Source organism: Engystomops pustulosus, chromosome 11 (assembly GCF_040894005.1).
Source record: "Engystomops pustulosus chromosome 11, aEngPut4.maternal, whole genome shotgun sequence".
In the NCBI taxonomy this organism is placed as follows: Eukaryota; Metazoa; Chordata; class Amphibia; order Anura; family Leptodactylidae; genus Engystomops; species Engystomops pustulosus.
This window is the reverse complement of record NC_092421.1, coordinates 84,890,277-84,914,391: the sequence shown is the minus strand read 5'-3', so window position 1 is coordinate 84,914,391 and position 24,115 is coordinate 84,890,277. Positions and strand designations below refer to the sequence as shown.

The following is a 24,115-nucleotide window of genomic DNA, read 5'->3' as shown; positions in this document are numbered from 1 at the left end:
GAGCCTGAGGGGCTCCAGGCTTCTTTAACACCTATGGAGCCTGGAGCCCTTCAGGCTTATTTGCATACAGTCCTTCATCCTGGTGGGAGATGCCCTTTAACATGTAAGAGTCAAATAAAAGATCTGCTTTTACTTATGGATCTCCAGGGATTTTTGGGAGTGGCGGGAGCCCTTCCGAACATTTCCAGCAGGTCACATAAGTTATTTGTGCAGTCCAAAGAATTGCGTTATGTTCTTGGGAGTAGATGGCAGCCAAGACCTGCATGTTGTTGGTCTGGAAAATCCCTTTAAACGATTTAATAACTAAACTTTGCTCCCCGCATGAGAGATGAAGGTATATAAGTGGTTAAACGTCTCAGTGGCTACATGAAGGGAAATCCTTTCTCCTGCCTTTCCCTTATGTCCGGATTATGAGGCTCATCTCCCTTATAGTCGGCACTGAAAAGACTCCATCATTTCCCAACTTATTGCTGATGATCTCGAGCACTTCCTGAGTAATGTGCCCTGCAGATGTGCGGAGGGATGTGACCAATCACATGTCTGGAATAACCCCCTGGATACACGCAGCTGCTTGTCATGATCCTTTGTAGGAATCAGCCCATCACGCTGCATTACATGACTCTTACTCTTGGGTGCTATTACCCAGTCTTTGTAATTTAGTTTTTTTTAGAATTAAAGGGGTTGTCCACTTTCAGAAAATATCTGATATGGTTTGTGTAAGGAAAATTTTTACAATTTTCCAATATACTGTGTATCATTTTCTCTTGGTTTTCTAGATCTCTGCTTGCTGTCCTGCTATAAAAGCTTCAATTTTTACTTCCAGTGGATAGAAAATCTGTCCATGTGATGTGCGGGGGGTGCAGGTGCACGATTCGGTATTATCACACGGCTCCTATTACTCTCTGTAATAATCCCGGCACCTGCCTGTCTATCACATCACATGGACAGATTTCTATCCACTGCAAGTAAACATAGAAGCTTCCTACAGCAGGACAGCAAGCAGAGATTCAGAAAACTTTAATTAATACAGAAAGTATATTGGGAAATTGGATAACTTTTGCTTACACAAACCATGTCGAATACTTTCTGAAAGTGGACGACCCCTTTAATGGCCATATCTTCCGTTTGGCTTCACAACTATATGTTATATATTTTACATAGAATTCCTCTGAAGATGTTACCATACGGCGCTGTTAGCTGTGAGTTACCATTCTAGTAGGAAACTTTACAAACTTTGTGTATTGCTATTACTGAGTCTTATGGATGTCGTAGTCGTAGTCAGAGGAGATGGGGTAGGTGCATGTTGTGGAGCCAGATTACCCTGGTAACAATGAGTCATTTAATGTTTCTCAGGTTATGATGTAGACGCTCAAACCCTTTTGTGTGCGTTGATCTTCACTGTTTAACCCTGTGACGTAGTCCTCATGTCCTATTCTTTTCTGCATCCCATAGATTGAGAGAGAAGTCACTGAAGCCATGATGAAGTCCCTGAAATACTGTGACGTGGACACAGTGTCTGCCCGGCAGCCCCTGTGCCAGTACCGAGCAGCGACCATCCATCACAGACTGGCCTCCATGTATCACAGCTGCCTGCGCAACCAGGTCATTCACTCAATGTCTCACCCTCCATCCAGTCTGTGTATTCTCACACTTATCATCTTATGTAGACGGTTACCCCTAAGATTGTAAAGTGAATGTTTATGGGTGCCTGGCTCATAAGCATCAGCATCTGATATAGAACTATGCACCCGTGTGACATCACATGACACTTATATAACGAGCCGTGCATCTGTGTGACATCACATGACCAGGGATATAATGAGCTGTGCACCTGTGTGACATCACATGACCAGGGATATAATGAGCCATACACCTGTGTGACATCACATGACCAGGGATATAGCGAGCCGTGCACCTGTGTGACATCACATGACCAGGGATATAGCGAGCCGTGCACCTGTGTGACATCACATGACCAGGGATATAGCGAGCCGTGCACCTGTGTGACATCACATGACCAGGGATATAGCGAGCCGTGCACCTGTGTGACATCACATGACCAGGGATATGAAGAGCCGTGCACCTGTGTGACATCACATGACCAGGGATATGAAGAGCCGTGCACCTGTGTGACATCACATGACCAGGGATATAGCGAGCCGTGCACCTGTGTGACATCACATGACCAGGGATATGAAGAGCCGTGCACCTGTGTGACATCACATGACCAGGGATATGAAGAGCCGTGCACCTGTGTGACATCACATGACCAGAGATATGAAGAGCCGTGCACCTGTGTGACATCACATGACCAGGGATATAACGAGCCGCGCACCTGTGTGACATCGCATGACCAGGGATATGGCGATCCGTGCACCTGTGTGACATCACATGACCAGGGATATGGCGATCCGTGCACCTGTGTGACATCATGTGACCTAGAAATAACATGGGCACTGACATTTGGTTGAGAAAGCCGCTTCCCTGATGTCGGCGATCGGTTGCCATGACATGGTTTCTGTGTAAGAAACGCCATATACTGCATTCCAATAGTATTGCTGTATATGGTGGGAACAATCTGACCATCTAGGGTTAATGTACCCTACAGGGTCTAAGAAATGGCAAAACAAGATAAAGTTAAAAAAAATATATATTAAATTCAAGAACTGATATAAAACATAATAAACCGTATAAGTCACAGACGTGTTGGGTATCGCCCGATCTATCAAAATATAAAACCGGTTATTGCCGGAAGGTGAACCCCCTAACCGAAAATGGCGCTCAAATGTCCAAAACCGCCACATAAAAAATGTAATAAGTGATCAAAATGTTGCACAGTCCTCAAAATGGTAACAATGAAGACGTCCTGTGTGATTCCTTGCTGCAGGTGGGTGATGAGCACGTGAGGAAGCAGCACCGGCTCATGGCCGATCTGCATTACAGCAAAGCGCTGAAGCTCTTCCGGCTCCTGAGGGACGCTCCGTGCGAACTGCTCCGGGTACAACTAGAACGAGTGGCCTTTGCCGAGTTCCAGATGTCCAGTAAGTGCACGAAATACATTGTTACACTATGATCTATATATTACAGATGACGTATTAAAGGGGTTGTCCAATATACTTCCTGTATCAATTCCTCAATGTTTTCTAGATCTCTGCTTGCTGTCATTCTGGTTTACTTTTGGGGGATAAAAATCTGTCCTCTGTCATGTGATGTCACACAGGTGATATAACGGGTATATAACAAGCCGTGCACCTGTGTGACATCACATGACCTGGACGGCCAGGAGTGAGATCCTGTAGTGACATGAAGCAGAGGTGGACGGCCAGGAGTAAGATCCTGTAGTTACATAAAGCATAGGTGGACGGCCAGGAGTAAGATCCTGTAATGACATGAAGCAGAGGTGGGCGGCCAGGAGTAAGATCCTGTAGTGACATGAAGCAGAGGTGGGCGGCCAGTAGTAAGATCCTGTAGTGACATAAAGCAGAGGTGAGCGGCCAGTAGTAAGATCCTGTAGTGACATGAAGCAGAGGTGAGCGGCCAGTAGTAAGATCCTGTAGTGACATGAAGCAGAGGTGGACGGCCAGGAGTAAGATCCTGTAGTGACATAAAGCAGAGGTGAGCGGCCAGTAGTAAGATCCTGTAGTGACATAAAGCAGAGGTGAGCGGCCAGTAGTAAGATCCTGTAGTGACATGAAGCAGAGGTGGACGGCCAGTAGTAAGATCCTGTAGTGACATAAAGCAGAGGTGAGCGGCCAGTAGTAAGATCCTGTAGTGACATGAAGCAGAGGTGAGCGGCCAGTAGTAAGATCCTGTAGTGACATGAAGCAGAGGTGGGCGGCCAGGAGTAAGATCCTGTAGTGACATGAAGCAGAGGTGGACGGCCAGGAGTAAGATCCTGTAGTGACATGAAGCAGAGGTGGACGGCCAGGAGTAAGATCCTGTAGTGACCTGAAGCAGAGGTGGAGGACCATGAATAAGATCCTGTAGTGACATGAAGCAGAGGTGAGCGGCCAGTAGTAAGATCCTGTAGTGACGTGAAGCAGAGGTGGACGGCCAGGAGTAAGATCCTGTAGTGACATGAAGCAGAGGTGGACGGCCAGGAGTAAGATCCTGTAGTGACGTGAAGCAGAGGTGGACGGCCAGGAGTAAGATCCTGTAGTGACATGAAGCAGAGGTGGACGGCCAGAAGTAAGATCCTGTAGTGACATGAAGCAGAGGTGGAGGACCAGGAATAAGATCCTGTAGTGACATAAAGCAGAGGTGGACGGCCAGGAGTGAGATCCTGTAGTGACATGAAGCAGAGGTGGACGGCCAGGAGTAAGATCCTGTAGTGACGTGAAGCAGAGGTGGGCGGCCAGGAGTAAGATCCTGTAGTGACATGAAGCAGAGGTGGACAGTGCATAAAGATAATAAACCATAATGAGGAAGATGTTTGTACGATGCAGGATGTATTTGTGGGGGGATTCGGGGGGTCCTATGTTTATGTATAACACTAATTCTCTGCTAATGACAGGTCAGAGCAGCAGCGGGGGGAAGCTGCGGAGCCTGAGCGCAGCGCTGGACATCATGATGAAGACGCGCGAGGCTTTTGTTGTTCTGCAGAAGGAGCTGGAGTGCGAGGCCGATCAGGTGAGACGTTCTCTGCGCCGCCATGTGCTGACTCCGCCCACTACTAATATGTCACCTTCCGGATCCCTGTGCCCGTCCTTCCATACATTCCTCTGGTGGAGCTACGGATACACTAGGCCCGGACTAATCCGCCCCATAAATCTGCTGGTGCTCTAAGAGGACCGCATGTACCATGATGCACTGGGCTGCGCCGCCATCTTTGGGAGGGGCTTCCTACATGTTGTGCAGTGGATACAATTGTAATCCTTGCGTTTCCTTTATCTCCGATCCTCATAGGAGGAGCATGTTCTTACCCTGCCTCCTGCTGTGCGCTGCAGCTCGTGGCCCTTTCTGATTGTTGCCGGGGCTTGAGAAAAAATATTAGTGTCATTTCTTACAAGAAGTGATGTCACTGCTGAGCCTCGGAGACCGACAGGAAGGGACTGGAGCTCAGGACAGAAGTATTTGTCCTTTTTTGTTTTTTCTTTTTTTAATAGCTTCTGAGGTCAAAAATAATTCATCCTGAACAATCCCTTTAAGAAATTTATTTACATGATATGGCGCCACCTGGTGTTCAGGTGGCTTAATGAGCGGAACGTGTACTCCTCCTCCAGCCCAGTCTCCGCAAAGTGATCCTCTGGTCACAGCAGGGAAGCCATTACAGAGGTATTTGCCCTGCTAGTCGGGACAGGAGCACGACCTGTGCAGTATGTGGCAGTATAGACGTCCTGTAAAATGATATGTGAGTGACTGTGAGGCCTGTCCTGGGTGACTCCAGCTCTGCAGCGCCCCTGCAGTGTCTCCGCCTACTTGTCACTTACTTGCGTCTCTGTGCTAGTAAATAACAGGGTGCGCCGGATGTGGACCCTCATAGTTCTGGCTGTGGTAGTTGAGGGGACTTGCATCCTATACCTGGGGTGTTCTGATCTTTCTGACCCCATTCATTGTGTAAATGACCCTATTAGCTTAATGACTGAGCCCATTCCTGGCATCGGCAGTCGCGGTTCTTCCGACCCTCCGGTACTTTCGCTTTCTGTCCCGGCACCGGATTGTTTGTCCCGCTCTCTCTCTTCCTTCTCCTTATGGTGTCTCATTGTGTTGTACATTCATTCTGTAACATGAAATCTGGTAGCAGAGAGCGTATCTACCCATTAATATTCAGCAGCAGAGCGATAGCACCCACCTGCCTGCGCTGCTGCACCCATTCAGGGGATAGTCGCCATGTATAACAACGCCGGGTCTCATGTAGATCCTTGTGTCCCTATGATGTGTTATCGCTAATCCCACGTCTTCTGATTCCCAGGGGCCGGGAGAAGGGAGCGAGGCCACGGGAGACGAGACCCTCCGCACGGAAGAAGTGCTGAAACTTGTCAACATATTTGAGTCGCGATTGTCTTTTGTTCTCTTACAATTTGTGAAACTTTTAACCTCAAAGAAGAAGAGCAGGTAAGCGGAGACGTCTAATACTGGCGCCATCTTATAGCATGTGGCCGCGTGTAGCCGAAGTCTACATCTTAAATGGGTTGTCCGACGGTTGATAATGTCGTCTTTCTTCTAAAAACAGCGCCACTCCTGACTGTGGTGGGTGCTGGTATTGCAGCTGAGCTTTTATAGATATGAATGGAGCTCAGTTGCAATACCACATGTTACCTATGGACAGGAGAGGAGCTGTTTTGTGAAGAAAGCAGCCATGTTTTTTAACCTCCGGACAAGCCCTTTAAGAGCCTTTAGATGGCCCTCAATGCACGCAATGGAGGGGGAGGTTTGTGATGCAGCAAGTGTCCCCCCATCAGCCCCTCTCCACTTACTGTATGACTGCTGCAAATCCTGTCCTGATACACAGAAATTGTGGCATCACCGATCTGTCCTGCTGCCAGATCTCAGCGTTAGACCAGCGCTCAGGGCAGGATTTGCACATACACTATATAGATACACTATATTGGATATTCTATAGGGGGGTCTCTATCAGCCTCTGCTGCGGCTTCCTGTGAAGTCTCCCATCACCCGGGTGGACTGACAGGCGCGGCAGCTCTCCACAAGATGGCAGTAGAGAGCCGCCGCACTCCACGTATGGCAGGGCCCCGCGCCGCGTCCTAAGGAGACGCTTGTTTAGTGTAATTGTCCACATCTGGTAATTGTTTCTGCTCTCCGGTGTCACGATATTTCATCAGCTTAAGGCTTTATCCAGTGTAATGTGAGGAGACCTGCGGCTCTTTATCTCCTCTGTATACACTGCACCCGCTGCCAGGATCACTAATCTGCAGAGGTAAATTAGTTTTATGTCCGGGGCCCCGTCATCAATCCTAAGCAGCTCCCGCTCTGTTATGGAGGCGCAGGAAGGGACAGATGAGGAGCAGCCGGCAAAACCCTCTACTTCACTTGTAATCGGACAAGGGATCTCTCCCACCGAGGGCGGGGGCACACACTGGGGGCAGAAATTAAACTTTATGCTTGGGAATATTAACAAATTTATTTTTCCTAAATATTTCTCTTATTTATAAAAAATTTTTTTACCGTATATACTCGTGTATAAGCCTAGATGCTGGCTATATACAGGGGGCTGTGACCAATGCACTTCCCACCCCAGGTTTATACTCGAGTCAATAGGTTTTCCCAGTTTTCTGTGGTACAATTATACATCCCCCCCCCCCCCCCCGACATTCTCTGTATATCAGCTACTGATCTGTAGGGGTGCTGGGTGTCAGACCCTCCAAACTCAGATATTAAGGAAAGGTCATCAATATTTTTAGCCTGGAAAAACTCTTTAAAGGGAATCTGTCAGTTAAACTAACCCACACTCACTGAACACTTCTTTAAAAACTTGTTGTTCTGCAGTACATCTATCCCTATATTGTTCCTCCCCATGCCTATAAAATTCCAGTCTGTATAATTGACTCCCCATCTATGTATATTCATGTTCTAGCAGCTCGGCAGTGCCGCTAGGTTCCTGACAAGACACTTGCTTTCTCTTCAGGCGAGGCTGTGTGACTCGCTGAAGAGAAGTCGTCTCATTCCACCCTCCCTCAGAAATTATCTCCAGCAAGTCACACACGGCCAACGACTCTTCCTCATTCCTGAGGAGGCGAATGATGTAGCAGAGCTGAAGAGAAAGCAGCCCCCTTGTCTATCAGGAAGCTGGAGCTGTGGCTGAGCTGGAGGAACATGAATATACATAGATGTGGAGTAAACTTTATTAACTGACTGGAACTTTTCAGGCATGGGGAGGAACAATATAGGGATAGTTATACTGCTGTTTAGTTAGTGTGGGTTAGTTTAACTGACAGGTGCCCTTTAAAACTGTCCTGCAACTTTGTGTCTCCGCCCCTGCAACCACACGATATGTAGTCTGGTGGACACAGAGTAATTACCAGCCTCAGGTGACCTTGCTGTATAACACGGACCCTCATTATGTGACTTTTCTCCCCCCAGTAACTCCACTGAAGAGGAGGCCGCTCTGAAAACCTACAAGCAAGTTTATTCCAATCTCTTACGAGCGTCAACCAACAAGGACTGCTCACTGGCCGAGAGACTGAGCGTTCTCATACACCTACTGGACCAGCTGTCTCCAAAGAGCGAGGCCGGCGAGAGCGTCATCCAATGACCCGCCGCTGCTCGGATACACCCTGTGCCTTGTTACACCCAGGATCCGCCTGCCGCCTCCTCCTTACCAGGAAGACTCACTGTCCTGCCGCACGGGATGTGCCCACGTCCAGGTCCCTGTGGTCCAGGCGCACAGTTTACTGGCTATTGGTATCTACATGTGACACATTTGTAAGACCCCCACCAATCGCCAGAACAGGGGGGGGGTCCTGTTAAAGGTGCACATGACGCTCTAATCTCTTAGTAGGGTATTTGGTCACTTCTGATCGGGTCAGAGAACAGCAGTGTGATTGCTACCTGACCGCTTCTACAATCGTATATGGGAGCCACAAGACCCCCAGGATCCTGTGCTTAAATCTTGTTACAACCCAGTGGGCCCTCAATATCAGGTTGGAGTTCACCCCAGCCCCCCCATAGATAAGCTTTTCCTGACAGGGAATGGAGCAGGAAGTAGTAGTTGCAGTGTAGTGCACTGAGTAACTGCTGCTCGGCTCCCACTGAGATGAATGTAGAGCCCTGCAGTAACCTGGTCTGACCACTGCACTGATAATGTCACTGTCTGCCTCTTGTCCCATTCTGTTTCCCAGCTGCTGAGAAATGTTGATCTGTGGGTCCCCCCCCTCCTCCCCCCACAAATCTGATATTGAGGACCAATCCTGGAGGATAGGTCATACATTTTATTTTAATTTTTTTTTTTTTACCCCCGGAAGGAAATCTACCATCAAAATCCATCATGATAAACCAGGGACACCTACCCCTTGCCTGGAGCTATACATCATCTTCTGCTATTTGTTATCTATGGCCTCCTTCCTTCTAAAATTCACTTTTAAAATTATGCTAATGAGCCAGAAGGGCTCTGGGCAGGGGCGTTACCAGAGTCCTTCCTTGCTGTAGTTTCAAAGGCATTTACACTCCCAACTCCCTCTGCCTGATGTCATTTCACACAGTGTGGGGGAGGGGGATGTGCTCCTGCACAGTGTAACAGCCTGTGAAACTACAGCACAGAGGGGCTCTGGTAACACCTCTTGACTCATTTGCATAATTATACAAGTTGATGTTAGAAGGAAGGAGGCCATGGATAACACATATAAGAAGATCCCACAGTCCCGGTGCCTGGACCTATCAGTAATGTCCCTGGTTTATCCAGATGGTTTCTGATGGGAGATTTTCTTTAAGCCTGAGACTTCTATCCTGTAATTCTGCAACTTTTTAACTTATTTGGTCCATTTCTCACCATTTTGTAAGTTGCTGCTTAATGCTAGAATTCAGATTTTTGCAGCTTTTGGGCTTATTTGCACAAAAACTATTAGGCCACTAATTCCAGATTTCCGTGCATGATTCCTGCGGCACCAGATTTATCACACAATTTTCAACCATCGTGGATCATTCGATCAATGCAAACCTGACTTTTAAAGATGAATCTCCACCACTGTGATGCTCACAGCTGAGAGTCTGTTACAGTGGTTTGGTGTTTCCATAAGAGTCTCACTGACAGGACTGGGATTGATACAGTTCAATTACACTGAAACACTGTAACAAACCGGAGAGTAATGTATGTGTTTTCCTCTATAGCTCAGAGGAACATATACTGTAATTGTACCAAACCCTCAGCTGTGATGATGTACAAATGTAAAAATGGTGAGAAACTGAAACGAACCTGTGTTTTAGGGACTTATTCCAGGCAAACCCGCACTCCACTAACAAGGTGCTGCCGGTATCGTAGTAATAGTAGTGCCGGCCCGGAATATCTCTGGGGGCTTCATTCATCCATTAGATAGACCCTGTGTCAGAGAGGAGGGAGCCCGGAGCCGGTAAGTGGCCTCAGGATAGTAGATGGGGGCGAGTGGAAGATCTTCCAGGTTTGTTCCGTTACTTTCTGTATTATCAGTGTGAACAGGGACCTGCGTTATTCTGTGACCTTCTGTTACGTTGTGTTTTTAGGACCCTGTTTTTTTGGTTTTAGCCATCGAAATAAGATGTAAATATGACTGTACGTGGCCAGTTTGATATCTACTGCTCGTGATTGGATCACAGGTTTTTGGGCAGGTCACATGATGCTGCGCCAGTATTCGGTACCGTTATGTTCATCTATATGGGCCAAGTGGTGCCGATCCATACAGTCCACATGTGACAGGACAGGTAACACGTACGTTCTGGAGGCAGCGTCTTGGTATTGTACATTTTCTCTACCTGCAAATGTGAATAGCTTCTTATGAAATAAAGTTATAATATTTTATTTATTAACACAATGGTGGCGAGTCCAATGTGTAGGTTCTGATAATTCGCTAAGTGATTGTATCACTGACCCTTATTTCTGCTCGTTTTCTCATAACCTCCTGGAAATGTATGAATAAATTGACAAGTGGGTGTTGCCAGAAGCCTGGATCAGGGAAATGGCACATATGGCCGGAGCCCTCCCCCTACAGCATCTCAGTAGGCACAGTACTACAGGTAATGTCACATCATGTAGTTGTTACATGACATGATTGACTTCCCCTTTAACTTACTGCATTTCCAGGAGGTAAAACAGAGGAACTAAAAAAAAAAAAAAATGCCATAAAGTTGAAGAGGTTAATGTTACCTCCTGACTCTTCACCAGCCCCATAGAGGATGAATAGATATTTGTTGCAGAGCAGGGTGATTGTACTAGTCCGGTGGATTACATGACAAGGTTATAGAGCAGGAGGAGCTGAGCAGATTGTACATAGTGTCCTATCTGCAGGCAGCATGTTATAGAGCAGGAGGAGCGGAGCAGATTGTATATATGGTCCTATCTGCAGGCAGCATGTTATAGAGCAGGAGGATCTGAGCAGATTGTATATATGGTCCTATCTGCAGGCAGCATGTTATAGAGCAGGAGGAGCTGAGCAGATTATACATGGTGTCCTATCTGCAGGCAGCATGTTATAGAGCAGGAGGAGCTGAGCAGATTGTACATAGTGCCCTATCTGCAGGCAGCATGTTATAGAGCAGGAGGAGCTGAGCAGATTGTATATATGGTCCTATCTGCAGGCAGCATGTTATAGAGCAGGAGGAGCTGAGCAGATTGTACATAGTGTCCTATCTGCAGGCAGCATATTATAGAGCAGGAGGAGCTGAGCAGATTGTATGTAGTGTCCTATCTGCAGGCAGCATATTATAGAGCAGGAGGAGCTGAGCAGATTGTACATAGTGTCCTATCTGCAGGCAGAATATTATAGAGCAGGAGGAGCTGAGCAGATTGTACATAGTGTCCTATCTGCAGGCAGCATGTTATAGAGCAGGAGGAGCTGAGCAGATTGTACATCCTTCTGCTCAAGGGGTTGCAGTACAATTATTGTGACATCCTGTGAGACAGATATGACAAATATTTTGCAACTCATAAATAAATTTTTTTATTTAGAAAATAAATATCAGAAGCCACAGGACAATCTAATGTTTTGTCAGGGAACAAAAGGTAAAACCATTCTGGTTTTCTGTCTTTTACACAATAACGTCAGTGTCGTGAGGACCTGTGATATCTTTACAAGCCAGAGAAGACTTAGCTCCTCCCTGTTGTCATATAAGCGGTGTGCAATGTACAGTGTCTGGTGCGGGGCAGATCCTGAACAACACGTTTTGCCTGCGGATTTTGGGAATTCTCTCTATACTCTAGAAGTTCAGACTTTGGAAGGTTCCGGCAACATATTTTGGAATTTTTTTTTGAAGTGCGAGTCCGAAATGTGTGTACAGAATCGGTCGCTGGTATCCGAGTGGTGGGACCAGTGTACAGGACGTCCCCCTATCCTCATATCAGTCAGACCCCCTGCAGATGAAGAAGCCGGGGACCATTTTGTGATGGATGGGGGTCCGACCGCTTGATAGGGGATGTTATGGATAAACTTGGGACTTCCCCTTTAAGCTCCTGAGGTCGTAGGTCATAGCTTTAACAATGATGAGTGAACGTTACATATATCAAACCACTGCTCGGAGATGGCTCGCTGGGGATACAAGCCATTGGGGGGCAGGGAAGGGTTGGCTCGCCGCTCCACCTCGCTGACCACTCTCCAGAAATGCTTCCCTTTAAATAGAAAGAGAGATTTGTGGCTGTAGGAGAAGTACGCTGCGTCCACGTGAGTCCGCGGATGGTTGTTTCTAACAATAGCGGGAAAAACATCCAGGATTTTCTGCGGAAAGTTTGGAAGCGCCTGGTTTTTGTTCACATCAAAAGCAAAAACCTGCGAATAATAAGGACGAGGGAACAAACAATAAAGTTATCTCGTCACAGGACAAGAAAATCCCCGGCAGGAGAAGGTATCACGTTTTTAGGAATTTTACATTAAAATGACCCAAAGTTCTTGATGCAAGTGCCAAGAGAGCGGTCCCTAATACTGAGGGGCTCTGGGCTCTCCTGCTTGGAAGTTACTGCCCCAAGTGGAGGCGCTCACTGCTGAGCCTTTGCAGCATTGGGGACCGCCTCCAAAGCACTTCTGGGAGCACTGGTCGCTCAACGAGTCAAACCTTGATTTAAAGAGATTGTCCCCACAGTTTTGACCACAGAAAGCTGCAGCCAGTGTTGGGTATTAGCTCCGGAGAAATAATATGTTCCTCTGCTACAAGTCACTGCTTCCAATTATTTCTGCTTAAAGGGAATCTACATCAAAATCAGGCCAGGGGCCCTTCCTTATAAATCCAGTCCCTGTGCTTGTTATATTTGTTATCCATGGCCAACTTCCTTCTAAAATCAACTTTTAGCATTATGCTAATGAGCCAGACGTTCCCCTTGAGGTGTTACCAGAGCCCTTTCATGCTGTAGCTTCACAGGCTGCTACACTGTCTCACCCTCCCTCTTCCTGATGCATGGTAGGCGGGGAGTGCTCCTGCACAGTGTAACAAGCTGTGAATCTGAAGCACATAAGGGGTAATTAGCATAATTTTACAAGATGATTTTAGAAGGAAGGGGCCATGGATAGACTTCCTTTAGGTACTACAGCAGTGACTCATAGCAGAGGGTATGGGCTTCAGTCCTGGACTATAAATGTATTTTTCAGCTTTGTAGGGTCAGAACTATGGCCATAGTCTCTTCATCAGGAATCTCAGAAGGTCTGCAGATCGTCTGATACCACAGAATTCCATGGGCCAAGAACCTCTTGTGAGAAAACTCTACGGGGGGGAATTCATGAAGACGGGCGTTTGGAAGGGCAGTTTTATAATTCCCCCTGTGGGGGTCCTGCTCCCATATTCACCAAGAGACTCCGCCGCAAACTCCGCCAGTTATTTAGACCAAATCAGAGCGAGCGGAGGTTGTTGCTATAGTTTTTGCCATTTTTTCCTGTGGAGACAGTAGTCAATGTGACGGGCGAGGCTTTCATGCCCCGGCCCGGTCTCTGGTCCATATTGGTGTCCTGGGTGGAGTAAGGGGCAGGGAGACTCACATGGATTCTTCCCCAATGTGTTTAGTGCCGTTACATCCCTACAGTCTGGAGACATCTCATGATATGCAGTAACTCATCCAAGTGCCACTCACCTGAGCGTCTTTAAAGAAGTAAATTCTCTGGGTCCTTCTGTCGAAGTAGGCGGCGCTGATTGGACTGGGAATTCCAGGGAATCCTTGAGAAATGGGCCTGGGGTAGGTCTTCCCCTGAGGGTCCTGGGAGAAGGCTTTGTCGTTCTCGTTATCGTATCTCCAGTAGACGGTTCCTGCAAACACCGGGGAGACGTTAGCGGCACAGAAGGAACCACCAGGGCAGCGGTGACCGGTACCGGACAATGGATCTCCTCATCTAGATTTATATGCCACATTAGTGGAACGTGAACATACAGCCTGTCACAGCAGCAGGATCAAGCATGGCTGAACCCAACTATTTGGAAGGACCTACCAACTGTATGGGGAGTCCTGCTCACGTCTCCCACCACCTGGCTGAGCATGCATGTGTCTGTATCACCAAGGGTTTCTGAAGCCAGATCCAAGGCAAGCGGCTGGCCACCGGGCCAGGGTCACCGTGACCTTCTATTATGACCTCTCTGTCCATATTTGGGACCACTCATAAGGTCAGTGCCAGCTGTTGCCCCCTCCACCCCATCCAGTAGTAACATTTCGGGTTATATTATTAGTACTTGGGTTCTCACCCCAATGCTAACATCTGCTGTTAAAGACTATTTTTAGGTGTGAAGTTCTGCTTTGTAGCAGATGACTGCACTCCTGGTGCTGCTACAGGTGGTGCTGCCTGAGGCAAGAGGCTCAACTCCCGTGATGGTCAGTGCCCCCTACAGCACAGGCATACATTATTATATAGTGATATCAGTACATTAGCAGGACCTTCTATCTCTGTACCTTTAAAAAAGTAGTAGATGTCCTTGGTCCATGTCCAGACGTGCACAAAGGCATCGATGTTCTCTGCCGGGATCCCCTGCCATCCAGTGGATATGGTAATGGGGTCTCCATAGCGCGTCCGATTATTCCTGTTCTCGTACATCCAGTACCAGCCCTTCCGGAAGAAGTAGGTGTTGTAGCGGATGGCGATCTCCCCGTATTGGTTTCTCTCCTTTCTCACAAAGTCGAATACGGTGTCGAAAGGTCCTTCACATGACCCTGAAATGGACGATCGGTAAGAAGACGCCTGAATAACGTGTGAGAAGAGGACGGAGATCAGCTGATCGCTGGAGGATCGGCCGCTCTGACATGGGAATACGGCGGCCACGCGGGACGACCTGGGAATACGGCGGCCACGCGGCACGACCTGGGAATACGGCGGCCACGCGGCACGACCTGGGAATACGGCGGCCACGCGGCACGACCTGGGAATACGGCGGCCACGCGGCACGACCTGGGAATACGGCGGCCACGCGGGACGACCTTTAAGGCCGCTGACTGACCTTCCCATATACAGTTTCATTATGTAGATTGTTAGAAACACTAAATAAAATCTTCTCTTAAAAATATGAAAATTCCAAACAAAATGATAATTCTAACCCTCCGTCCATTGGTTCTCTCTGGATTTCCAGCTCAGTTCTATCAAAGTGAATGTAACTGCAATACCGCGCACGACCAGCAGAGCAGTGTGGAGCTGTTCTGGAAGAAAGTATTTGTGTAATCCTGTACAACCTACTTGCTTACAATTGTCCCTAGTCACACCCCATACGGGTAAAGTGACGCACCCTCTTTGGTGTATAGGGACTATATTCGCTGTGCACCTACAATATGACCAAGATCTGTCTATATGGGACATTCCCTTTCTTCCAGGACGACTCTAGATCCCCCCCCCCTACCCCCTCTTTCCAGACATGAAAAAAATATTATTATAAACCTAACATAACTTCAGATGATCAGAAAATGTAATAAATAAGCCACACCCCAAAAAATCACCATAATCAATACAAAAACCTCGGCCATAATATTAAAAACTCTCTAATACCAATACATTGACTTTGTCACCCAATCAGGGTTCACTGTTCACTCTGAAAACAACTCTGGCTGAATAAAAGCTGAGCTCTGATTGGTTGCTATGGGAAACACAGAGACAGATACTTGAGGCCTAGTTCTGATTCTCATTAAAAAGCCTCTTAAAGTGACTCTGTTGTTTGCCTGTTCCTCACATTTTGTATTAGGGAAGACAACGGCTAAAGTAAGACTAGGCCGAGTTAAAGGGGTTGTACCAAGTTTGATTTGTTATGCCCTATCATATATGCCCTATAACAATCAGATCATTAGAACGGGGGTCCTGTATCTCTTTCCATCATTTGCTGAGCACAGCGCTCCAGAACATAGAGAGTGAATTAGAGTGGTGGAGATACCCGAGCGCTGTGCTCTGCAAATGATGGAAAGAGATACAGGACCCCCGTTCTAATGATCTGATTGTTATCACAGAATTGGGGATAATCTAATGTGGTACAACCCCTTTAAGGTGGATACGCTCCATACACAACAAGCTCTTCGCCTTTAAATGAAATCCCCTCCAATTGTAAATTGTAGTCACGTCTGTGCGCCATGTTATTCCCCGGAGCCTCCGGATCTCGGCATTTACATCATTATTACTTACCTGCAGCCGGGATATCACTGCGCAGCTTTTATTGGCATTCTCGTGCAGTTTTTATTAGTTTCTGCGGCTTTTATTTGTACGTGTGATCCTGTGATGAAGGTTCCTCTCCCGCAGATGATTTTTCTCTGTTATTTTGTGTATTGAAGGGAAAATGAATCTGCTGGAAACTTCTATGGGAAGGAATCACCTTTGTCTTCCCTCTCGTGACTTGTTTTATATTCATATTCGCAGAGAATTGTAGTCGTGTGTTTTGCTGTTTTATGGTTTATGTGTAAAAAAAAGTTACTTAATTGGAAGAAAATTTGATAAAATGAAAGACCATTTTGGGCTGTTTCAGGCTGGAAACATGAGCGCCGCAGCCAATCCCCGCTCTCTGTATACATGATTTGTGTCGCATGAAAGTTGCCGCAAATTCGCCAAAATCCCCCAGAAATAACATTGCCCCCTCACTAAAGTCTCACTGACGCTTATTCACAGCTGATGGACCGGGTCTGATGCTGATCAAATATTGATTTCCTAATGATATTTTTTTTCTTAAAATATTAGAAAAAAGTTATATTTGTAAGATTCTTCCCATCTTTTATAACGGACGGTGACATTCCGGCTCCTAAATTGGGAAAACATTAGTTCCTCCCCTCCCCCGGTCCACACGGTTAATGTACTTGGCCCCTGATAAATGGAAGCCGTGAACCTGTCAGTCCAGCGGTAAGTAAGTTGTCCGGCGCTCGTTCTGCCTCGGTTTTTGCTGACACGAGACCAAATGGGAAAAGCAGACATTTATTTCGGTAATAAACTCAGTTCCGCTTCTTCTACTTCGCACTCGCGGCCGAAACCGTCCAATCCCTGCAGAGCTTACAGTCTACAAGACGTCGAAATATGTGTAGATATTACCCGGGGCTTCCCCTCCGCATAGAACACTGACCATGACAAGTGTAACCCTCTTATTACTGGTCACTGGCTCCAACAAGGTCATCACATTCAGCCGCTGCTGCTGCTCATTACTATAATGACAATGGCTCCTACTACAGGTCACTGCCTGCAGCATGGTACAACACACTCATCTCCCTCTGCTGAGGAGATCCTAGGATCTAATGTTTCTCCGTACAGTTCATGACTCTGTTCCCGTCCTCTGAATAACATCAGTGGTGGACAAGGTCTCAGATATGAGCAGAGCACCGCTCCCTCCACGGTCCTCATTATTACTATCATCTTCACTCACCCACAAAATACTTCACTTTCTCATACAAGGGAATCCCACTCATCTGCTGTTGTCATAATTCATATATTCTTATGGGCTACTCATCCAGTTTTTACCACTACTCAGGGCCGGCTCCAGGTTTAAATAGGCCACTGGGCAACAGCCCGGAACAGTGTTACACAAGGACAGCAGAGCCCCCCTGCCACAGGTGCAGACTGATGTGTCCTCTCACACCAGTCTAATATATTTAAATGACATGATGCTTTGTTCATAAAAACAGTAAAATAACAATTCACAGTGCCCCACAGCAGCCAATATAGTCACACAGCAGCCAATATAGTCACAGTGTCTCCACAGCAGCCAATAGTCACGCAGCAGCCAATATAGTCACACAGCAGCCAATATAGTCACAGTGTCCCCACAGCAGCCAATATAGTCACACAGCAGCCAAGTCACAGTGTCCCCACAGCAGCCAATATAGTCACACAGCAGCCAATAGTCACAGTGTCTCCACAGCAGCCAATAGTCACACAGCAGCCAATATAGTCACAGTGTCCCCACAGCAGCCAATATAGTCACAGTGTCTCCACAGCAGCCAATAGTCACGCAGCAGCCAATATAGTCACACAGCAGCCAATATAGTCACACAGCAGCCAATATAGTCACACAGCAGCCAATATAGTCACAGTGTCCCCACAGCAGCCAATATAGTCACAGTGTCTCCACAGCAGCCAATAGTCACACAGCAGCCAATATAGTCACAGTGTCCCCACAGCAGCCAATATAGTCACACAGCAGCCAAGTCACAGTGTCCCCACAGCAGCCAATATAGTCACACAGCAGCCAATAGTCACAGGGACCCCAGTAGCTAAGTTACAGAATCCCCCAGACCCTCAGTAATAGTAACTAGGACCCCCTCTACTTTTTAACAGTACCATGCCCCCATGACACAGCTCACATGGTGCAGCAAAATTTGGACTGCAGTGCAGATCCGGACCATAGATGCACACAATGTGACGACGCGTGACACCATTGCATCGCGCGCATCAATGAATGGCAGCGCATACAGGGAAAATACTTCTCTTAAAGCGACACTGGCGCAATTGATCAGGGGGACGACTACTACTACTACTACTAGATGCTACTATTACTACTACTACTGGCTACTACCACCCCTCTCAGGTTTTTCTCATGTACAGGCCTGATATCACTAGTGTATCCACAGGTGGATTGGTCACTGCCTCCAACAAGGTCAACATCCTCTTCTTCTGCTGCCAATCAATCCTAAGAACTCATAGACTGAATAGACTGAAGCCAACAAAACTCAGTGTTAGTATCTTGTCATCCTGCAGCCCTGACGCCTTTCCGGTTTCCAGACTCCTCCATTCACACCGACCCCCCGCCCCCCAACCCGCCTCTATAGGCGTCACATTGTAGGCAACAACCACATAAATTTCTACGAGCTCATGTGTGAATATACCCCAAGGTATATAGCGGATGCTTTAGAACGTATATACCATATACATACAGCAAAGCTCCTTTAATCTGGTGTCAACTAAACTAGACCGGAGTCAGGTTATTAAAGGGATTGTTCAGGATGAGAAGAAAGAGCGCCACACCTGATCACAAGGTTGAGTTTGTTACTACAGCTCAGCACCAGTAAAGTGAAGGAAGCTGCAGTACCACACACAACCTGAAGACCGATGTGGAGCTGTTGCTTGAAGACGGCAGCTATAAGATACACTTTTTGCACGTTTCTCAGAGAACAATATAACCGCTGCCATCACTGGCGAGGTCACTTAAAGGGCTGGAGGTTGAAAACGTCTGCCAAAAACAGCTCCACACCTGACCATGTCTTGTGTGGTATTACATCTCCGCTGCATAGAGATGACTGGAGCAGAGATGCAATACCACGCACTACCTGTGGTCCGATGTGACGCTGTTGTTGGGATAAATCAGCAAGGTTTTTCAACCTCTGGACAACCCCTTTAATCGAGACACTAGGCTCCATCACGAGAGAGCTGCCCTGATAGGTAATTATATAGAAGAAATAGATGTAGATCAATGCACATATTCCATTCTGGATGCTAGAAAAGCTGGATCACATTGTAAGTGCATATATCTGCCATATTACTTTTCACCCAGCTTTCCCGGAAACAGATAGAAACCCAGTTGACATCACTTTTATGTGAAGATTTCTGGGAAAAGTTCCAAACACAAGCAAGAAGATCCGGAAAATTGTCATCCCCGGTGCGAGACCTGATCCGCCGCCTCTTACCATACAGGTTCTGTATCGCTTTCCTATCGGACCAGTCCAGTTCAAAACCCGATTCCTGGGGGATGTAATTGGGCTGCATTATCGATCCCGTCCGGTGGATGTGAGAGAGTCCAAGAACGTGGCCGATCTCATGAACCGCAACCTATTCATTGGGAGAAGCAGAACCAGAACCAATCAGCCGGACTGTAATCACCGCATTGAAACATTGACTTTTATTTCCCCACAAAATAACAATTCTGTATCATCTGTTACTGTAACATTTTGTTGCGATGTCCTTCTGTTATTCCTGGTGTAAAATATATCAGGGGGCGTGTCCCTTCACTGTCCAACGACCTCAACACTGATTGGACGGTCTCAGACTGTGAAGGGAAACCCGTCCTCCAAACTTGTAACGCCCAGTTGCCAATTTATACACTTCCAGGCGGAATAACAGAGGGACCACATGACATAGTTATATAGATCAATGACCCAGGTCTGATATTCTATGAGGAATACAGATATTCATGCTGTGACAGATCCCTTTAAAGGAAATCTACCACCAGGATGAAGGATTGTAAACATACTGACATACTGGTGTGTGCCCCCTCTGGCAGAAGCCGCTCTTCTTGTAGCTTCGTATGCCTTCGTTTTTAAGAAAAAGAGGTTTAAAAATTATGTAGATGAGCCTTTGGGGCTCCAAACTTCATTGACATCTATAGAGTCTGGAGCCCCTGAGGGTCATTTGCATAATGTGTGAAATCTTTTTTTTATTGTAAAAACAAGGTCCTAAGAAGCTAAAGGAAAAGCTGAACCTGCCAGAGGGGGCACTTACCAGTATGTCAGTGTGCTTGGTTTACAATCCTTTATCCTGGTGGTAGATTTCCTTTAAGGTCACTTACTTTTAGGAGACTGATCCCGTTATCGCTGCTCGGGGCGGTAAAATGTTCATCGTCATCGAAATGTATGTCTCCCAGGAACCAGGCGTGAGCGAACTCCTGGCCCGATCCGTCGAATGCTCTGGAGCAGCCCAGGTGCCGCCCTGTGGGTGACAGGAGGAATTACATTGTGGCAGCTAAAGGGTAAAAGCAAATTCCAGAAGCGGCGGCGCAAGCGTCTCAGCGTCTGGCGGACGCGCGTCATTTGCATCGAGAACAAAGGAAAAGCAGCAGATTCATCTCATCCATAATAAATCGCATCCTGAACAATCAGAAAACATTTGCATATTAAACTATTTTATAATTATCCGTCGTCTCGCGGTATAAAAATCTTCTCTCAGAACAAATAATGACTTTTACGAGACTGAAACCCTCATTACGGACGGCGTTCTGCCATTTACGGCTTAAGGTGAACCCGAATTTTCCTGTATACAAAATATGCTGCTGATTGCACAGAGGGGTTAAAGTCTGCTGCGGAGCGCTAAACACTGCAATGGGGGTAAAGTCTGCTGCGGGGCAGTAACTTCTGCTGCATTGTGGTGAGGTGAGATCTGTTATGGGACAAAGTCTGCTGCGGAGCGCTAAACACTGCAATGGGGGTAAAGTCTGCTGCGGAGCGCTAAACACTGCAATGGGGGTAAAGTCTGCTGCGGGGCAGTAAGGTCTGCTGCACTGTGGTGAGGTGAGATCTGTTATGGGACAATAAAGTCTGCTGCGGGGCTCTAAACACTGAAACACTAGAGTCTGCTGCAGGACAGTATAGTCTGTTATGGGGTGATAGTCTACTGCAGGTTGGTATAGTCTGCTGCGGGCTGTTAGGTCTGCCGCACTCTGGTAAGGTGAGGGACGATAAAGTCTGCTGCGGGGCACTAAACACTGCCATGGGGTAATAAGATCTACCGCAGGTTGGTATATCCTGCTGCAGGGCAGTAACGTCTGCTGCATTGTGGCAAGGTGAGATCTGTTATGGGACAATAAAGTCTGCTGCGGGGCGCTAAACACTGCTATGGGGGTAAAGTCTGCTACGGGACAGTATAGTCTGTTATGGGGTGATAGTCCACTACAGGTTGGTATAGTCTGCTGCGGGCTGTAAGGTCTACCGCACTCTGGTAAGGCGCGGAACGATAAAGTCTGCTGCGGGGCGCTAAACACTGCCATGGGGTGGTAAGATCTACTGCAGGTTGGTATATCCTGCTGCGGGGTGGTACGGTTGGCCACAGGGTGGTATAGTTGGCTGCAGGGCTGCTGCGGGACAATAAACTCTGCTGCGGGACGATAAAGCCTGTCAATTAATACGAAAATACCAGAGCTCAATTAAAACTGCCATATAGCTGCATTTATAATAGTGACAAATAGAGCCCACTGAAAACTAGTGGCCAAAGGCAGTGCCCACCTTACACCTCCCTATGGCGGTAAGTCCCTATGGTATAATCCCTTTATAAAAAGTGCCATATTGTGCCCCCTGGAAGCCGCCTTACATCTGTTGCTTGATAGCCGTAAACACAACAATAAAGTGAAGTGTCCACTAAATATACCACAAATACGGATGCTGTACGATTGCGGCACACAAGAAAAAGTGACCTACCGTATCCAATTAAGACCCCCTTACAATGGTGGGATACAAGGGCGCCCACCCAATGCTTCACCTGACAAGCCAATACAACACAATCCTCCAAGGAGGAGTTACGGCTCTGGAAGACCCAAATTCTGGAAGCGCTGGAGATACTTTCCCCAGCCCCCCGAGCACATTGCAGGTGACATGAGAAGAACATGATAAAGCAAGGAGTTAATAAAACCGTAACGAAACCACAATGGGCACCTACCTCGTCCAAAGCCCAGCTTGATATCAACCTGTGATAACGGTGATGTGTTGTCTTCTTCAAAGTCCAAGGGCATGACCTCGCTCCACATCCGGAAGGCCAGTCTGAAGACGTACCTCTGCTCGCTTATAGAGAGCTGACTGCTGTACCCCTCCCCCATCATGCGCCATTTCAGGAGCTTCTTGCTGAAGACTTTGCCTCCGGGATTCTGAGACGCCTCCGGCTCCTTCTTATACTTGTTCGAGAACATTATCAGGTCCAGGAACCTCTTGGAACGTCTCTTAGGAGCTCCATCATCTTGGCTTGTGGTGGTTTTGTTGGAGTTGGCTTTGCTTGAGGTTTGGGTCAAGTTTGGTTGTTCCTGGATAGTTTTTAAGGCCTGGTTATCGGGGACCCCGCATCTAGGCTTGTTCATGGCATTAATGGTGGCATCATCCAGGCTTCCAGTGACGGGTAAGTTATTCAGTTTCTGAAACTTTTTCAAAGCTTCAACGAAGGGAGAACTTTTTTTTGGATCTGGGGAACTTTGACCTGTTGCCTCTTGCACTGAATGGATATCTTGCAAGTGTTCATTTTCTTTAGTGATCGGATCTCCCCAGATTACCGGTTCTGTCCAGCCGTATTTTGATAAATATTGCTAAAAATAAAAAAAAAAAAATTATAAAATTAGTTCCATCATATGACATCTAGTGACATGTTCCCCAGCGCTCTCCAAGCTGTGGTTCTTTGGCTCCAGACTGCCAAGGCATGGTAGAGGTTGATGGTTGGTAACAACTGGAGAACCATAGCTTGGAAGTCACCATCGGTGGAACTCACCTGTGCTGAAACCACGTCTGTGACCAGCTCGGCTTGCTGGAGATTAGATGGTTCCATATCAGAATGATCCCTCCTATGGAAAAGTCTTTCGGAGTTGCTGAATCTGGACACCACTGAACACTGGAAGATCAGTAGGATGAAAGTGCCGGCCTTCATGTCTACAATCGTTGAGCCTTCAGCCAAGGACGGTAAAGTGTCTCTGCCTCGATGACTTCTTCTTCCAGTTCCTTTTATGGACTGCTGACTAATGTGTTGTTTTTTCACGCCCAACAATAAGGTTCTTTCGACACAATTTGCTCAACAATCATTCCTCAAAGTGTGTCGCGGAGGTGTTGGGCCAGGACAAACGTACATGGGTATCAGCTGGACGCCGACTTGTGTCCTCTGGACAATTATTTGACTTTTGGTTTTCGCCGAGGTCATGGAGCCTTCCAGTTGTCTCAGTTTCTTTGAAAACTTTATCCTCTGCTTAATCAAAAAGTTGAGGAACCCTTTAGACTGAAGGTTCTTCTTCAGAAGACCCATCATCACACAAGCTGATGTAGTCACCACACAAAGCCACCATATACACTCACCGGCCACTTTATTAGGTCCACCATGCTAGTAACGGGTTGGACCCCCTTTTGCCTTCAGAACTGCCTCAATTCTTCGTGGCATAGATACAACAAGGTGCAGGAAGCTCCTCAGAGATTTTGCTCCATAGTGACATGATGGCATCACACAGTTGCCGCAGATTTGTCGGCTGCACATCCATGATGCGAATCTCCCGTTCCACCACATCCCAAAGATGCTCTATTGGATTGAGATCTGGTGACTGTGGAGCCATTTGAGTCCAGTGACCTCATTGTCATGTTCAAGAAACCAGTCTGAGATGCTTCCAGCTT

General features: G+C 47.2%; 2 protein-coding genes across 4 annotated transcripts in view; one reads left to right on the top strand and one right to left on the bottom strand.

The window, feature by feature from the left end:
• The window catches only part of EDRF1 (erythroid differentiation regulatory factor 1), a 31,395-nt gene extending 20,952 nt beyond the window's left edge, over positions 1-10,443 (top strand). For all 3 annotated transcript variants that reach the window (XM_072131407.1, XM_072131408.1, XM_072131409.1), the window contains 5 exons: positions 1,453-1,602; positions 2,888-3,041; positions 4,514-4,629; positions 5,912-6,054; positions 8,038-10,443. In XM_072131407.1, the coding sequence (XP_071987508.1) occupies positions 1,453-1,602; positions 2,888-3,041; positions 4,514-4,629; positions 5,912-6,054; positions 8,038-8,209 (735 nt within the window). In that variant the 3' untranslated portion in view covers positions 8,210-10,443. The remainder of the gene's footprint in view (positions 1-1,452; positions 1,603-2,887; positions 3,042-4,513; positions 4,630-5,911; positions 6,055-8,037) is intronic.
• Positions 10,444-11,617: 1,174 nt separating this feature from the next.
• MMP21 (matrix metallopeptidase 21) lies at positions 11,618-23,756 on the bottom strand. Its single transcript, XM_072129442.1, has 8 exons — positions 23,584-23,756; positions 23,232-23,511; positions 22,419-23,052; positions 20,560-20,699; positions 19,682-19,823; positions 14,501-14,758; positions 13,694-13,866; positions 11,618-12,404 (listed from the first exon to the last, which is right to left on the bottom strand). The coding sequence occupies exons 1-8, from the start codon at positions 23,754-23,756 to the stop codon at positions 12,105-12,107; spliced, it is 2,100 nt and encodes a 699-aa protein (XP_071985543.1). The 3' UTR covers positions 11,618-12,104.
• Positions 23,757-24,115: the final 359 nt, after the last annotated feature.

Excerpts from the sequence above, each read along its gene's own strand:
- MMP21 (XM_072129442.1), bottom strand. The coding sequence starts at position 23,756 with ATGGGTCTTCTGAAGAAGAACCTTCAGTCTAAAGGGTTCCTCAACTTT. Across the intron at positions 19,824-20,559 it reads ACGGGATCAGTCTCCTAAAA|GTTGCGGTTCATGAGATCGG; the intron begins GTAAGTGACCTT and ends CCCAATGAATAG. Across the intron at positions 13,867-14,500 it reads CATCTACTACTTTTTTAAAG|GAACCGTCTACTGGAGATAC; the intron begins GTACAGAGATAG and ends CGGTGTTTGCAG.